The sequence below is a fragment of the Mycteria americana genome, chromosome 12, assembly GCF_035582795.1.
Source record: "Mycteria americana isolate JAX WOST 10 ecotype Jacksonville Zoo and Gardens chromosome 12, USCA_MyAme_1.0, whole genome shotgun sequence".
Taxonomy (NCBI): Eukaryota; Metazoa; Chordata; class Aves; order Ciconiiformes; family Ciconiidae; genus Mycteria; species Mycteria americana.
The window spans coordinates 4805630-4823356 of record NC_134376.1 but is presented as its reverse complement, the minus strand read 5'-3'; the positions used below and the strand labels follow the sequence as shown (position 1 = coordinate 4823356).

General features: G+C 58.1%; 1 protein-coding gene across 3 annotated transcripts in view; it reads right to left on the bottom strand.

The window, feature by feature from the left end:
• Positions 1 to 17727, bottom strand: part of TNRC18 (trinucleotide repeat containing 18) — a 57836-nt gene that overhangs the window by 31451 nt on the left and 8658 nt on the right. For all 3 annotated transcript variants that reach the window (XM_075514815.1, XM_075514817.1, XM_075514816.1), the window contains exons 2-8: positions 8801 to 8926; positions 6538 to 8343; positions 3188 to 3290; positions 2556 to 2761; positions 2197 to 2343; positions 1504 to 1688; positions 303 to 726 (exon numbers count right to left, since the gene is read on the bottom strand). In XM_075514815.1, coding sequence (XP_075370930.1) covers positions 303 to 726; positions 1504 to 1688; positions 2197 to 2343; positions 2556 to 2761; positions 3188 to 3290; positions 6538 to 8343; positions 8801 to 8926 — 2997 coding nt within the window. The remainder of the gene's footprint in view (positions 1 to 302; positions 727 to 1503; positions 1689 to 2196; positions 2344 to 2555; positions 2762 to 3187; positions 3291 to 6537; positions 8344 to 8800; positions 8927 to 17727) is intronic.

The window sequence follows — 17727 nt, the reverse complement described above, 5'->3', positions numbered from 1 at the left end:
CACTCTCCTGCAACTGGAGAGAGATCTGTCTCCTGCATCCTTCTCCCACTGAGACTTCAGCCCTGGAGGAACCAACCCAGGCTCAACCCAAGGGAAGAAGACAGCCCACAGCCCCATGTGCTCCTATGACCCAGACATCAATCCAAGTCATCACATCACCCCTTGCCCTTGCCTCTCCCCTGTGTTTTAGAGGAGCTATGTGGTTTTCTCTAGGGGAAGGGATGGAAGCAGGAAAGAGCCGAGGAGAAAAAGGGAGGCAGGCACAAACACAACGGGACTCTGCCAAAGCAGGGCTCTCTTACCTGGGAACAAGGCCTGATATGGACCGGCAGCCTCTTTTTCCAGCTCCAGGTCTTTCTTCTCCACGGTCTCAGGCGCCTCTTCCTTTGGAGGGATGGCAGGGGCAGGGGGTGGAGAGGCAGGGGGTGGGCTGGAAGGATGGGAGCTGGGGGTGGCAGGGTAGGAGTAGGCTGGCTGCGAAGGTGGCTCCTCCATCTTTTGGATCACCTCAGCTTTGAGCACAGACACGGGTGAGGCCCTGGGAGAGAGGGGAGGTGGACTCACAGCCTTGCTGTAGGATGTGGAGGCGCTGGGAGACAGCACAGGTGGTTTTCGGTGCACCAGTCCCGGGGCAGAGGAGGAAAGGCCTGATTTGGCACTGTCCAGGCTCCTTTTTGTCACCTTCTCTTCCGTATCTGCACGCTGTTCGTTCGCCTTCAACCTCTCCTGCGACAAGAACAAAGCAAAACTCAGCATGACATCTCTACCTGCTCCTGGAAAGCACAGATCTACCACCAAACGAGGCCAAAACATGGTCTTATCAAACATGGACTGAAATAAAACACATATTCCTCAGTGCAACACCATTTTAAGGCCAATCTGATGGAGGGTGACACTGATCTGTGATAGCTTTCTTTACAAATTCCCAGCTCCAGAAGTCATGTGAAGGGTGTCTCAACTTTCACTTGCAACCAAAGCAAACCATTTCTCTTTCTAAGTCTCCAGCCTAGCAAGCACACACGTAAAATGAAGGCTGAAAACCAGATGACCACTATAAAAATTAAATGGGTGTAAAACACCCAAATGAAAGCTCATGACTTCTAAAATCATCTGGTGAATGGGAGCTGGCTCCAGGACCCAGTGTCATTGCTGCCAGAATTGCGGCTGCTTCTCTGAGCCGCTCAGGAGGTTTGTTTGGAGGTGACCAGGGATGAAACCGCTCAACTAAACAGAGACATCCCTAGGGAAGGAATCAAGGTCACGCTGCTGCTGGGCAACTCTCCTGACAGCACTGCTCAACAGTTCTCACCAAACCCCTCCAAACCCCACCCCAACCGTGCAGGATGCACTGAATGCCTCGTATGCTACGGACCAGGGCAGGATCGCTCAATGCATCCGTACCCTTGAGACATACTTGCAACACCGGCACAGCTGGTTTTTCCCCCTGGACACCCCAAGTTCAGGCTCATTTCATGCCCAAGCAAGAAGCTCCTGAAAACGTACCACGAGCTGGGCGCTCCTCTGTAGCTCCATGGCGTGGGCTGCTTGCTGCTGCAGAATGTACAACTCGTGCTGCCGCAGCAGCTGCTGATGGGAGAGAAGCTGGAGCTGGTGAGCATGCTGGAGGGAGCTCCTGGTCGGGGGGTACATAGCAGGCCACAGTGGGGGTGCCCGGTCCATCAGCTCCGCTGGGGAATGAGTAGAGATGCAGTCAGGGAGGCAGGAGGATGGGGGTGGCTAGAGGATTAAGGATTGCGCAGGGCAACTACCTCTACCCCAGTCCCAGGGCGTGGGGGATGCCAAACACCAGCCTATGCAGAAATGCAACCAGAAATGCAGAGGGGCAAGGGTGCTGTCTTTCCCTCGGCAGCCTCACTCCCACCAGCCCATGGGCCATCTGACTTGCTTTGCTCTCTACACACCCTTGGTTTGACGGTCCCTGGCTGAGCCCACGAGGAGTTTCTCCTAATCAAGGACCCAAAGTCTACGGGGTCCTGCAGGGGATGAGGAGCCATTGCTGAAGATTACACATTTCCATCTCTGAAACAAACCTAACAAGGGGCCAGCTCACACCCACCCTAGAGCTGTGGCTGCTGGTCCCCACAGGCAGATAATGCTCCTATCTAGCCCTCTCCAAAGTCTGTTTCCTCCACGGCTGTCAAAGCATGGTCCACAGGGACATGCTCACATCCTTACCGAAGTGTGGCAAGTGCTCGCTGGGGATCACGACAAGCTGCCCTGACTGCGGGTCTCTGGCAAACTGGTAGGCGGTAGGGAGAGCTCCCCCCATGGCAGGGGGGAAGCCTGGAGTCATGCCCTGGTGCAGGGAAGGGTGACCAAGTCCTAGAAGAAGAAACACCACAGTCACAACTCAGGGGATGCAGGCAGCTCCTACGCACACGAGAAGTCATCTACCATTTGATTGCTCCAAAATACCTCCTTCCTTTCCCCCTGTGATCAGACAGCAGCCTCACTGGGCACTTAGCAACACCTCTCCCTGGATTGCACCGATGTGAACACCCCATGGACACATTGCTCCCTCCCAGGGCACTCACCGTAGGGATGGCCGGCCAGCCACATGGAGGGGCTCCCCGTCCTGGGGAGCCAGGGGTGGGCTGCCAAGTGCGAAGCCGGGTCTGCAGACCAGCGCCCGGAGCCTGTCAAGGCTGGGCCTCCCGTCACCATGAGGTTGGAGTTCAAACCGTTCGTGGTGCAGCCAGAGGGGTGTATCCGGGCAAAATCTGCCAGCTCCTTGCTCTCTCTGGTCATGGGGGAGGCAAGAGAGAGAGAGAGAGAGGGTCCGAGTGCTGCAGGTTACTGCGCTGCTGGAGGAGCCCAGGGGTATGGAACAGTCTGTCGAGCGAGCGTGTTTTCAAACTAGGGTCAGACGCTCAAGGAGAGCTGTGATGGAGGTGGTTAAGATCACATCCAGAATAAAACATCCCATCTCTCCATCTCTTTGGAGCAGGCATGGATTTGCAGCAGTCTATTAGGATTGCTCTGCTGCGCATTCAGGTTCTGCCCGTAACCCCATGGTACCCCACTCAGCACTCCTCTCCGCACCAGCAAGGCTGGTGCCAGTAGCTTCACCGGGATGGATGTAACCCTGTCCCTCCTCCAGACAGGCTGTCCCCAAGCATGGCTTGTCGCACTGCAGCAAGAGATCCCGTCCCCCTCCGACCCTCACCTGAGCAGCTTCTCCTGATCCCGCTCCAAGCGCCCTGCCAGGAGGTGGCTGTCCCGGTGGCGGCTTCTCTCATCCCCGCAATCATCTTCCGAGCGTCCGTGCCCTAAGAGACAACCCGGCACCATCAGACACAAGAAACATTCCAGGGAAAGCTGCCCCCTCTCCTCTGGGCATGGAGAGACAGCACCCTGGGAGCCAGCACACCCAAATGCCACTGTTCCCAAGACTGTATCAGGTTCAAGCCCTAAAGGACAGGGCAAGGCTGTCTATGTGATCAAGATATTCTCGCTAAGGCGGCTCCTGGTAGCACCAAGGTGCATGTGATTTGAGGTTCGTGTCTTCAAGCCATCAAGGGACCCACTCACCAGGTCAGGCCGGTCTCCCAGGACAGGATAGCCACCAGCCTGGGAGCAGCAAGACCAACGGGACCATTTTTGCTGAAGGACAGTGGCAGATTTCCCCTCTCAGAAGGAGACGAGGCCCAGCTAAATCCCTGCATCAAACCACACAGTCATGCTTAGCACATCTCACGGGGGGGATTTTATCTCTGCACCTTCTGAAGCACCTTCTGCTCTTGTAAGCCCGTCTGGGAGCACTGGGTATGCTCTGAAGCCCTGTCCTTCTGCAACAGGCAGAACCAACACTACAGACCCTCACAAAACCAGCGTGTTCTGTTCTGTAATTCAACCTGTTAGCAGGAATCTGCATGCCCCCCCCCCTCGAGCCATGCAACAAGAAAGGGTCTGGTGAGGCAGGGACACATATGGCAGATGAGGGCAAGAGTCCAAAAAGGGGGGCTGGATGTTTGGCTCGAGAAACAGCTCATCCAGAATCAGAATAGCTCTTGCAAATACAGCCTGGCACGGTAGCAGCCACGTCTGCGAGAGGTTAGGAAGCACCTTCACAGGAGCGAACAGCAGCCCCTCGCTGGCTCTGCCAGGACCAGGTACGGGGGCTACCTTTCCCTTATTTTATCCAAGGTCTTCACTCCAGCTGCCTGATTTTAGGCTTGCTTTTCCCTAGATTTTACCCTGGCTTCTTTCTTGCATATGTATTTTTTCCACAATTCCCTGTTGCCCCTGCCCATGTCATGCTTTGGTGGTGATATGACCCGCTCCTAAATCCCAGCCCTGCTTGCAGCAAGCTGCCGGCCAGTCTAACAGGGCCAGGAGGAAGGTGTTTGCTTTCCGCCAGCTCTCAGTGCACCCTGCCAGCACATCCCCTGCCCGGGCGATGCTCTGCACCCCGCAGGGCTCAGCAGCGCAGCACGGCCTTGCATGGCTGCACCCTGGCTCCCAACAGCCCTTTCCAGGGTCCTCGCTCTCCCGTCTGGATAAGGTTTGGCACACGGGAAAGCATCTCGGAACATTAAGTCTATTCTGCTGACAGGCAGTCTTTTCAAGGAGGGCTCCGCTGTGTATTTCCACAAACCTGGACAGCCCGTGGTTTTTTTGCTGTCAAGTCTCCAATTCCCTCAGCCTTTACTGTCAGAAGGAATCCAGGAACAAGACAACATCTCTCCCAGCTCCTCTCCCCAAGGCTCCTTCCATGGACTTCAGGCAGAAAGCAAAGATGCTTTAAAATCTGGCGCACACGTCTCCCTCCCAAAGGACTTTCCAGGGTCACCACATTTCCCTTGCAGCCCGCCAGGACACTGCGTGCAGTGGCTGTCCCCAACCAGCCCCTCCTCGACTCACTGAATGATGCAGCCTCCGTTGCTCAGTTTTACTACCCAGCCTCCGCGGCACAAGGCACCGGGGCTTGCGAATCCCTCTGAAGCCCCAACATCCCTCCCTGCCTCTCCGTCAGCATCCCCACTCGCACACAAATCCCCTTCCACTCCCTAGCCTGGGTTTTCCCCCCTTGGAGCCCCTTTTCCTATTTTTTTTCCCCAACCGATGCCCGACTGCCTCTTCAGTGTCAGCAATATAGAGCAAGCCCTTGGTTAACTCACAGCCTCCCTCCCCTCCTTGGCACAAGGTGAGATGACACCCCTCCCCAGCCTTTTATTAGAAACATATTATTTTGTTATTTTACCACCACTCCTCCCTCTCCCATCTACATTACTTGCACTCCGTTATTTATAGACGGATTTATCATCTTTTTCTCATCCCCCACCCAAACATACACACTTTCTTATTCGTCTAATTCCCGCCTAGCCCCCACCCCGCCGACAGGACGGTCCCTTTTCTGTACAGACTAATGATTGTCCAGACAGTGAATGATCATTTTGTCTATATATATGAACATGACGCACGGACCGCATAGAAAAATTCAATCAGTTATGCATGGAGGAAAGGCTTAGGTCTGTTTCCTTGACAACCAATGCCCAGCACTACATAACTTGCATTTTACTTGCCAAATACTACAGATTAGCCAACTAAAGCCTGCTTTCTCCTTCTTAAAAGGTCTAAACATTCAAGCACCGTCCACTCAGCGCAAGCAAGCTAATGTTATTAGACGAATATCTCCTGGCACACAAAGGGGGGGCAGCATTTGGGGGGCGAGAGGAGGAGAAAAGCAGTCTTGTTTTCTGTCTGAAAGCCAACTGCATCACTTAGCAACGAGCCCGAAGGCCTGCCAGAATTCAACCCTTGTTTGCAGCCTTTTAGTTCGGCTCAGTAAATTACATTTAACGCAAGCTGGGAGGGTCTGGGACGATTGAACGGCTGAACAAACAGCTCCCTGTGCTGCCCACGAGGTCCTCGGTCGGCTCCCGCCCGGCTGTGGGGAGGGTGACGGGAGGCGATGGGAACGGGGAGAGGGGCTGCCAGCCGGGAGAAACCGCCTCTCACCGCTGAGGTTTGGGAGAGGGAGGCGAAGGTAGAAAAATGGGAAAAGCAAAGGCTAAAAATGGAAACCCTACCATTGCTTGCCGGCCGCTCGCTTTGGCATCGCTCCTTGGCACACCAGAGCCGAGCTCTCTCCGCGCTGGGCAGTCCCCAGGCGTTATCTTGCTACACAAGCCAAGCAGAGCACCAAAACACTCGCCAGAGCCATCCCCCTCCTGCCAGCACCATGGCATAAATCAAAACCACGAGACTAAAACAGCACAAAGGTGGATTAAGGGGCCTCTTTGTCACTCCCTTCGCTAACAGGGATCAAACACGTGGAGAAGGGTTGGCCTCAGAGGTGGACAGAGGGGATGGCACAGGGGAAAGAGGACTCCCTCTTGCATGGGGAGTCCTGCTCCCTGCTGCGGTCTACAACATGCCCTTGGCTGGGAACAGGAGGCAAAGAGAGCTGAGGATGCCAAACTCGGCTCACGCCACACAGCCTGCACTGGGTGGCTGCTCTCCCCAGGGAACAGATCCCACAGGGAAGTCCCAAAACAGGTCTGGGGAACCTACCTTTGATGCTGCTGAGAGACAGCGAGCGATCCCGGTCTGCCAAGCTGGGCCCCAGTTTGCTGCTGCTGCTGCTGCTGCTGTTGTCCTTCTGCCGGGCCACGGCCACAGCGATGCCGACGGGCAAGTGCCTCACCTCCACCTCACCCTGGGAGCCGATGCTCTCGCGGCCAAAGGATTTGGCACTCTCAGGTCTCTCAGGGTCCCTCTTCAGCTGCTTCGCTGGCTGCTGCGACAGCAGCTGCTGCACTTTGGACGCACCCAGCTGCGAAGAGTCCAACTTCATGTTGCCCAAGCCACCGAAGGGGCTCTTCTTGCCACAGCTCTGCCGGGATGCGGTCTCCTTGGCAAAGCTGCCGCTGTACTTGATGAGGCTCTGCATGGCTGACCCTTCACCATGGGAGGCAGGGTGGAGGACATCCGCAGCGCCCCGTGAGCCCACCACCGAGGACCGTGGCAAGCCGCTGGGGTCAAGGTAGACCTTCTTGGCTTCCTCCTCCGCCCGGGTGACGTGGTTGTGCTGCGCAGCCAGCACCGCCATCTGCGTGGTGGCAAAGTTACCCATCTCAAAGGGCTTCCACTTCTGCTCGGGCGGTTTCAGCTGACCGTGGTCCAGGTGCTGCCGGGAGGAGTCCAAAGTGCCGTAGACCTTTGCCGCTTCTTTGGAGCTGGATCGCTGGAAGCGGTCCCGCTCGCAGGGGCGATGCTCTGCCTCCGGATTCGGCTTCAGCAAGTCCTTGGAGGCCAGGAACTCCCTGCTCTCCGGAGAGCCCAGCCCCGGCCGGTTGAGGAAGGGCTCCGAAGCGACCTGTCTCTTCAACGCCATGGAGTTCGCCCTGATCACCGAGCCCTTCTCCCTCAGAGCCTCCATCCTTTTGGCATCACTGTGGCAAGAGAAGTCCTGGGACAAGAGCGTGCGGGAGGCGTCTGCGAGGCACCGCTCCGTGGGCGACTGCAGCACCCCCACCTTGCCGAGGTCCTTGTCCTTTGCCTTGTTGTCGCGGGCCTGCGAGGCAATTTGGATGGGCCCGCTCCTCTCGTCATAGGCTTCGACCGAAGGCACGAAGGTGGGGGCGATGACTTTGTGCTCCCTCCCCAGCTCCTTGGCCGGCGGGAAGATGGTGTACATGCTGGAATGGACGGGCTGTGGAGGGAATGTCGTGGCCGGTGTCATCTTCCCCGGCTGCGAGGGGTGTGGGGACGGGCAGCTGCAGGAGACGTGCAAAGCGCCCACAGAGGGCAGGAGGGGCTCCCCCCGCTTCAGCCGCTCGGCGTGGGCATGCGCAGAAGGCCTCATGTTCTCATCGTGCCGAGTAGGATCCTTGGCACAGCGGTCCTGCTCGGCACCCAGGACCTTCAGCATGGGGTCCCCACCACCGTTGCAGTTGCTGAGGGAAGAGCTCTGCAGCGGGTTCTTGGACTTGGATTCCCCACCGCCCACACCCCGATTTGGCATGTGCTCGGCCAGGAACGGCGAGAGACGCTCACCGACCTTCACCGCCTTCTCCACCACGCTCACTTTCCGGTCACTGTCGGGCTTGCTGTCCTGTGTGAGGTCTACTACGCTGCGGGGCCGGGGCTCCTCCTTCGGCTTGCCCTCCTTCTTGGCAAAGGGTAGGGACAGATCGCTTCGGCATGCCCGCTCCTTCCCGCTGGGGTCTTTCAGGCCTTCTTTCGAGCTCTTGTGCAGCTGCCCAAGGTCCTTCTCCCGGAGCAAAGTGCTCGACGTGTGGTTGCCCGCAGTCCTCGAGAGCGGAGGCTGCGGGTGTAAAGCGGACTGGCCCGCGTGGCCGGACAGGTAGAACCCATCTGCAGAGCAAAAGCAAACAAAATTACCACAGGCCTCCAACCCCTTCAGTCCTACACAGACACAGGCAAGAGGTGGCAAACTGGGAGGGAACGGGTTTCAAGGATGTCTCAGACATGGCCAGGAAGGACCAGGGCAGAGGAGACCAGGCAGGTACCTCCACGTGGCCCAGGTGAGATGCAGAACAGCCCTGTCTCCGATGCACGCTGAGCCTTGCGACGCCGCAGCATGTAGGGGCTTCAAGGAGGGACCTGGCCGGGTCCCCTACAGCACAGCTACATCCAAGACCTTGGTACGGCTAAGACCAGGAAACATCCCTGGATGACAACCTCAGGGGGTTCCTGCTCTTCACCCTCAACACCCCAGCATCCAGCAGCTCCAGCAGCCAAGCAAGCCCAAAGGACAGGGCGAGCACCCGGGGGTGACCGAGGGGAAGGGCGCGCGGTGACCCAGACTCACCTTTCTGTGACTCGAAGAGGCTGTGCTGACCCAGCTGGGCCAGGAGAGGACTGCCAGCGCTGGGGGGCTCGAGGTGGCTCAGGGGAATGTACGACGGGTAGAGCCCGTTAGGCAGATGGGAAAAGCCTGCAGAAAATGGGAAACAGAAGAGGGAAACATGTTTCAGCCCAAGCGACACGCCGCCTTGGAACGAGCCCCGCAGGAGCACAGACTGTTGTGGCTGTCGGTCCCTCGTGCGCCAGGAGCGGTGGCTGCGAGGACGCACGCGGCAACGCACACCGCACACAGCCCACGGTGGGGAGCGCTGCCCCTGCTTCAGGTACTGACCCCCCACTGTGGGTCCCCCAGCTCACCCCTTGCACCTCTGCCGGGCTCTAACTTCGCAGCCGGTAGGCTGCAAATGGAGCGTGCTGCTTTCTGAGCACAGCCTTAAATCTGCGGGCTAAACGACCAAACCACCTGGCCGATAAGCTGTTTTATCATGAGTACAGCGACCTGTGGGTGAGGGCACTCCCTCCCAAGCACGCTTCCCAAGCGGCGATAAGACCCTTTTGCCGGCACGGCTTTGCCAACACAGCCCGTCCCCGCTGAAGCTGCCCCACACCGGGTACGGGCTTTGGGGAAAGCGTGAGAGCATCCTCCACAGCAGCTCACACAAAGCATAGTTTCACATACCCAAAACCAGCATCTTATCCCCAAGGAAGGCAAAACAGAGGAGAAAACTTGCTGCCTCGCCACGAGCTGATACAAAGGCAGAGTGTCCCCATGCCCAGCTGCCAGCGGTCTGGATTGTGTCCTGGACACTGGGCCTCCTCCAAGAGTGGGCCTCCCAGCAACGTTCTCATGCAAATAATCATCAGCAGCATTTCATCAGTGAATACAATCACCATAATAGTGGTAATAACACAACCTCTTGGCTACAGGCAGCAATTCCTCTGCAACACTGCCACCAAACGGCACCCGTGCAATACTACAAACCCAACACTGCAAGAACCAGCTTCCCAGTTGGTGCCATCATTTAAAAACCGATTAAAAGCCATCAGGAGAGTCTGAAGGAGCCGGTCAAGCCCCCTGCAACCCTCCTCCCTTCCCCTCAGACCCCATTAGCAAGAAACCTCCCCAAAATTCAACAATCCCACTGAAAGCAACCAGGCAACGAGTTTGTCAAGAGTCCAGCATTCAAATGGATCAAAACAACATCACACCAAAACCCAACAAGAGACAGAAGTTCAGTCCCCGAAGCTGCACGTGGAGCACCATCTGTGAGAGCTAGTCAATATTTCACATTATTTAGACAGCCGGGATCTCTTTCGCATACATGTTTGCATCCCGGCACATGTGCTTCACCGACGCGGTGCTCCGCACAGCTCCTGGCCCAGATCCATCACCCGACAGCTCCCAGCGGCATCACCCGCACAAGCCAACCCTCCAGCAGCAGGACCAGGGGAGCTGCCGTGCCCATGAAGTTCAACGCAGAGCCCATTCCTATCAGATTAAACTTGCCATTTAATCTTGTGCAGGCTGCCGTGAAGGCACTGAGTGTGCACACACATTCACACCTCTCCTCGGTAACCCCAAAACCTTCATATTGGAGCATTTCCAAACACACTTTCTTATTCCAGGGCTGGAGAGTGCTGGGTGGCACCATGAGACACCTACCCTGGATTAGCTGTGAGCAGCTCCACTCCACAGCATGTTTACCTCGGCTGTGCCACTTCCACCGCGCCGCTCCAGCACGGCTGGGCTGGCGATGAGCCAGCGTCTGGAGCAGAAGCGACACATTTCTGAGGGAACGCAAGTCCCATCTGGCAGAGCACATGGTTGCAGCATGGCAAACCCCCTGGAGCACCCCCTGCCACACCAGCCCGGCGGCCCCAGCCCCAGACATCCCCACATGAGCCCCTTCTCCCAGCCAGACCTCAATCCTGGCTGCAGCCGCTCCAGCAGGCAAGAGCACCAGCATGGAGATTGTGGCGAGACACATCCCACACTGCAGACACTGCCATGTGCAGATGCCCATGACACATCCCCGTTTGCACATGGTGCAAGGACATGAAGCCACCCGCAGAGCTCCAGGAATGGGACACAATCCCTGTCATCCAGCACAGGGACGCCTGCACACAGCTTAAGCTACTGGTACCCAAAGAGGAATTTTGAGACCAGCTACACTCCTGGTCCTAACTGGGGCAGCTCCCTGCCTGCAGCATCTTATCCCACCCAGGGATAACACAGGGTCAGCCCCAGCCCCAAATGCTCTGGGGCTCCCTCCGCAATCAGCATTACCACATCCCACCGCTGGGATCCAGCCTCAGCCCAGGGCTGCAGGAGGAGGAAGAGGAGTGGGAAGGTTGGCCGAAAGAATGAGGGAATGAGGAACTGTGGGATGACAGTGGCCAAAGGGCAGATGAAATCCCCTCCAGCTGCCCAGCATAAGACGAGCTGTCACAGAGGTTTTCTAGCCACTGTGCTGGAGCAGGGAGCAGAGTGGTGACAAGCGGCTTCATGTGCAGTCCAAGCCGTGGACAGGTTCAGGTGGACAGGTTGGGGACCCTGCAGGGCAGTGTCACCACCCCAGCTGGGAAGCAGCAGCAGAACCGAGCTGATGCCACCAGCCAAGCCCCAAGGCCACCTCGCACCAGGCAGCCCTTCCCAACGCCTCCCGCAAGTCACGGCAGCAGCGCTGCTCCTGGGAGAGGTGTAATCCCAGCACGGGGGCTCAAAGCCCATCCCAAAGCTTTGCAGGTGGGGAAACTGAGGCACAGGCAGCTGCAAGGACCTGCCGGCATCACCCAGCTGACCAGCAGCAAAACCAGAGAGCCCACTGAACCCCAGCCTCTGGTTTACCAGCAACACTGTTTTCCCTTCCTAAATGCCCGGCGGGAGAAGCTGCCCGGGCTGTATTTACCCGGCCCGTTCCCTGCCAGCAACCAGAGCCGGGGCAGGGAGGAGGGATCCGAGCCACAGCTTTCCTGGGGATGAACCCAATGCAAATCCAACCCCGAGGCACTGCCAGAGCATCCCTTCCTCTGTACAGCCCTCCAGCAGCAATGCCGACAGGCTGGCGCAAGACTCACACACAGCCTGAAACCTGCTGCTCCGCTCCCCCGGGCAGGACCTGGAGGTGAAGCTGCTCCTTCATGCACTAAGTAGCTGCATTTGCAGGAGGCGGCTGCGGGCAAGTCACTCCCTCCTTGGATCTCCATGCCAGAAAGCAATGCCAAGGGGAGAAACTCTACCGCAGTGAGCAACGCACAGCTCACCCCAACCATGGGCTTCTGCCAGGGGAAAGGGAGGGGTAAGGGGGAAACCACAACCATCTCCATCTGCCCGGGGCCAGAGTGTTTGCTGAACCAGCGCAAGATCCGCTTCGCCGAGGGACACGCCGACAGGTCTCGGCAGGCTGAGCCACGCTCCTCCAGCCGACTGCTCGCCCAGAGGCGGGCTGGCACCTCGGCGCAGGCAGGGAGGTGCAAGCTGGCAGCGCTGCCAGCACCAGAGCGGCTGTGCCCCCCTTCCCTTCCCTGCAGTGCCGAACACGCGTGCCCATCGGCATGGGCGAGGCACCACCAACATGAAGCTTTGGTGGAGTGGGCACACACGATCCAAAGCAGCCCGGCTCAGAGGGTAAACGGGTTTAAGGGGCTCAGAGATCGTCCCTTGAGCCACCTTAACCCTGCGGGAAGGCGACAGCTGGCAGGCAAAATGTACGTCCCTGCTCGGCTCCCCCTGCGATGCTTCAGTGGCTGTAGTGGATGGGCACGAAGAGGGGACACACGCCCATCCCCTCCTTCCCAGCTCCAAGATGAGCTGGTAAAATGTACCTGCTTTGCACGACTGAAACATAAATCACTAAGGGCTGTTATTAGAGGAACTTGGAGGGTGCAGATGTATCAGCCCAGTTGAAAACATTTTTTTCATCTTTGCTCAGCTCTCCAAAACGGCACGGGGGGTAGGGGGGAAGAGGTATGGCCGGGTGACTCACCACCAAGAGGGGATGCGACTGATGGGGAGATGAGATACCAGGAACCGCACAAACCGCACACCAAACGTCTGGAGGCCGGAGGTCACGCCGGGGGAAGCAGGAGGGAAATGGGCCCCACGTGCTCAGCCTGCTCAGGATTTGCCCAAAGCTCCCCAGGAGGGGGAAGCCACCAGAAAACATCACCTGGCCGAGGTGGCAAAGGCGGGCGGGCGGATGTGCCCGCAGTGGAGCGGGCTGCCACATGGTCGCCCAAAGTTTTTAACCTGCGGGCTCTGTCTCAGTCCCCCTGGTCCCCAGGCCTGAAATTCAGCCCCAGCCAGACGAGTTGGCCAAGCCTGGGTTGTGAAAGAGCAGGGCAGGAGGGGGACACGCTGGAGCTGAACACATCTCCCCCACGGACACAGCTCCAGCCAACGAGCCAGCCTACATGCCTGATGTGACATGTGTGTGTGCCAGTGCTGGGAAAGCTGCTCCACCCCAGCCCGGCTGCAGGTGACCGGCCAGCACCTTCATGGCATCACCACGCTGCCCTCCATGCTGGCTGCCGATCCGGCACAGAGGTGACAGCTCACTCAGGTACCCACAAAGGGTCAAGGACAGCAAGCAGGAGTAACACAGAGACACCACTCAATGAGGAATTCACTCCCCTGGTCCAGTTTTCCAAACTAGCCGGCAGCACTGATGCGCCAGGGAGAAGTGGCATCTGCGAAGCCTCTGTTCATGCCCCAGGGATGGCTCTCCAGTCCCTGCTGTCACCTCGAAGGGAATCGCACAACAGGACACAGCAGTGTGAGAGCCCCGGTGGCCTGGATGGGCAAGCAGGCAGCCACGTGCAATGCCGGCTGCAAAGCACACCCCAAAGCTGAGCCCTGGGCATGAGCCATCTTTGCCCGAGAAGCCACAGCCCCGTCACCGGAAGACCAGCAGCCTCCAGTGCCCCGGGAGAAGTGAAGTAACTCTCCCCCATTGGCCCCGTCTGCCCGTTACAGGTTTCTGCCACTTATGAAATATTTCCAACCGCCAGCATCTCACCCCATCCTCCCTGGGCCTTGATGGACGGACACACTGCCAGGAAGCAGGCTGGCACCACGCAGCGCTGTGCAAGGTGCTGCAGCCACAGAGGGGCCCGAGCCAAAAAGCCTGGCCCCATGCTCCCTCCAGTCCAAGCCCAGAGGGGCTGGGAAACACAGCAGCGAGGCTTTGGGTTTATTTCCATGGGATGTTTTCAACTCTGGGCACCGGAGGGAGATTTGCAGCCCCGTTGCAGCTGGGTTCTCAGCTGGCTGCTGGGCTCTGGCATGGAGCAAGAGCCGCAGCCGCCCTTGGCCGGGAGCACGGTCACCTCTTCCCCAGTCCGACTCGCAGCGCCTCACACGCAGCCAACTGGGACACCAGTCCATGCCACAAACAGCTGGATAAACGCTTACGTCCTCATGAGTCCCCTTTCCCCGGCAAGGAGGGAGGGGAACCGGGAGAAGTCCAAGCACAGCGAGTACCCAACGGCTGCCAGCCCCCTCCCACCGCCGGCGGGATGGCTGCTGTACCAGCACCAGCTGCCCGTGCTCACCATCATCGGTACATCCCTGATCCTCTCCCTGCAGAAGCAGCAGCTTCCCGGGGGAGACTTTTTTAGGCACCCCCCTCCAGCACACACTTCCCCATCTCTGCCCCACGACACAGGGGCACGCAGCACAGCGAGGCACAGCCGCCAGCTATTCCTCATGCACGCATTCATGGCTGCAAACAGCTGAGAGCCAGGAGTGCTGACAGTGTAAATCTTCGCCGCCTCCTCCCCTGTCTGCCAGGGCAGCTCTAGTGACACCCGAGGCACCGGAGCTGCCTTGACTGTGCCACGCACGAGACACCAGCGATACGAGCCCCCGAACACACCGGGCTGAAACCAAAGCCCCCGGACCAGATGCGCCTGGACTGCAGCGGCAGACGGTCCCCATGCCTCTCCCCGCAGCCCTAAGCCACTGCTGCAACCCACGGCCCTCCGCCCCAAAACCCAACCCTGCCGTATTTACACCCCGTGCCACAGGGCTGGCAGTTGCTTCAAAGCCTTATTTTACAGCCTCAGTTCTCTGTGTCCCCTGAAGGCCTTCAATCTCATCCCCCAGATCCAGAACAGCCAGGTCAATTTAACTGCCCATTTAATCTTCTACGGGTCCCAGCAAGCTCAGAGACAGCATCCTCCGGAGAAGGGTCCATGCTCCCGGCCTTTGCCAGCTCGAACACTGCCGCACTGCTTTCCTTCAGCTGCGAAAATCACTACCTTAAAAGCCAACGTGAGTTTCCCCCCCAGCTCAGTGCAGCTCTCTATTGTTTCTTTTAATTTTATTTTATTCCACGTGGGAATCTGTGTCCAGGCTGCTTTATTTTTAAGTGGCTCTTGCTCAATATTTACTATTGCTCGCAGCTGCGTCAGCACAGGAACACCACGCGCTCCCGCCGGGTTTCCGACGAGCCCTCCCGCAGCCATTACCCCGTGCCGATGCCGTGCCATGGTTTTACTGCCGTGCCACCCTCACGGTGAATCACCACGCTGCCGGCCCCCCCCCCGCGGCAAAGGCACACCAAAGGGCAGGGTGCGTGCACAGGGCACGGGGGGGTTCCCTGCCTCCATGGAAATAAATATCATCAGGCTGAGCCCTGCCGCTCACCTCCTCCTCACCCAGAGGCTGGAACAGCCCCAATGCCCCAGAGATAGTGGAGGAGCAGAAAATGGGAAGAAGTGGCTGCAAGGGCTCAAGGGATAGGTGCTCGCACTCCAGCTCTGCCCCCAGCGTCTTGCAGACTCATCCGGTGCCTCAGTTTCCACTGTGCAACAAAGTAAAAGCAATCCGAGGTCTACCAGTGCTTCAGGGCTCGGGGCCACAGGAGAAGGACACCGATGAGATGCCCTGAAGATCTCCTGCGAGGTCACCTACCAGCTCCCTGCTGACAGCGTCTTCATGGGGGGCAGCAAGAAGCCACCCAGGTGGGGACATGAAGCCCTCTGGCAGAAGAAAGGTGGCCTTTCCTCCTGCTGGAGGGGCCAGGATGGGAACCATCCCACTGGGACCCTTGACATGATGCGCAGCCGGTCTGCACAGCCTGAAGCAAGCAGTCTGGGAAGCACCGACCCGGTCCCACGTTAATCCTGACGCAAAAACACTCAAACCAGTGTCAACGCTGCCGGGTCACTGCTGGCTGCTACAGCAGAAGCGTCTCTTCTACGTCCTCAGCCCGAAATCCCCCACCGCATCAAATGTCTCTCCTTTTCCGCTGGCATAATTAAAACTGACACCCCAACGGGGGTCCACCAAAACCTCCAAGCTCTCACTACACAACCGCGGAGCTTTCCTCAAATAGCAAGGAGTGACCCAGTGGGCTCTTCAGCTCCACATTTACTAAGATGCTGTATGGAAATTAAAAAATAGTAATTTTAACTCTCAAACTGATTAGCAGAATCCCCAGGAATGCAGAACCTGGCTGCTAGATTGTAGTCTCCCCTTCCCCTCCTCATTTTCTAGGGCAGCATCAAAATGTCTTTGCTTTGGTCCATCCTTCATCACGGTGAAGACCCTCCAGCCACCGGCGGCTGGCACAGGGGCCCTAGGGCTGACTCTGCTCCTGGCACCGGGCACACACCTTCATTATAGGTGCTCCCCCTCCTTCCTAAGCACAGAAATTTAACTCACCCCATTTTAATTTTTTTTTTTTTTTTTTTAAATCACCCAACCTCAGTGCAGAAGATGCGATGGAAACAGGCGAGCCCCCACTCCCTGCGGGCCAAGCCCTGCCCATGCAATTAACCCAGCGACACCCATGCGCCCGCTCCAAGCACCATCCCGTGCCTTCGTTAGAAAAGAGCTCGCTACCCTTCGCTGCCAGAGCCGGGAGAGCTACAGGCGCTCGGTGCGGGGAGGTTATTGCGGGATGGCACGGGTGCTGGTCCCCACATCACCTGCACCGAGTGCCTGCCAGCAGCAATTAAATCAGCCTTCAAAGAGAGATCCCAGCTTTCCCAGCGCCATTAGCCGTGCCCTGGAGGGAACACGGTCTATTTTCAGCCACAATGACTTAAGACCAGGTCACCAGCAGGTTAAATGGGACTGTGCAGCATTATCTCCCTGCCCTCCCATTGAGAAATTAAACACCGCTGCGTGATGGGCAGCAGCCAGCCCTGCGGATGCACGCCGGGGTGCCCACCGAAAGGTAAATGCCACCTGCCCTCTCCTCCCCTCGGCTTTCCATCGCCGGCCGTGGCCGCCCGCTGCCCTGGCTGCCTTCCCTCTGCATGGGGTGGTGGGTGGGGGGCCACCACAGGATCGCCCCACGTTCGTCCCTGCCTGTCCTCCTGTCCAGCACGGTGAGGGGTCGCAGCCAGGATGGTCCCCACCATGCCCAAGCCCAAGCGTGCTGGAAGGAGCCTCAGCACCCCTCATTTTGCAAACCCAAGCCCGCACGGTGCCAGATCGGGGCTGCTCATCTTGCCCCTTCCTCCAGAAATCAGGTGGCCCAACTGCAAGTTCCCAAGCTGGGGACTGCCCCAAGCCATGGGTTTCACCAGGGCCACCAGAGAGGTGACATCTCCCCACGGCAGCTCAATCCGCTTTGCCAGGAGAGCCACCACCAAAACCCAACCAGTCAACCCACCGCTAACATCTGGCAGGGAGGTGGCAGCTGGATGCGGGTTTGTTTTGCCTCCCAGGCCCCTGCCAGGCGCAGTCAGCACGAGCCGGGATGACTCAAAGCCCTGGGAGACACGGCCTCTGTCGCTGCTTATTTTAAACCTTGTTTGCAAAGAGGCTGCTGTGGCTCAGCACCTCTCATTGTGCCTTGCAAAGGGGGGTGGCATCACAAGGGGAAACTGAGGCACGGAGCGGCATGGCACCCCAATCAGGCCTGAAGGCCACAACACCAACACGTGCACACTCAGCAAACAGCCAGCAACCACCGC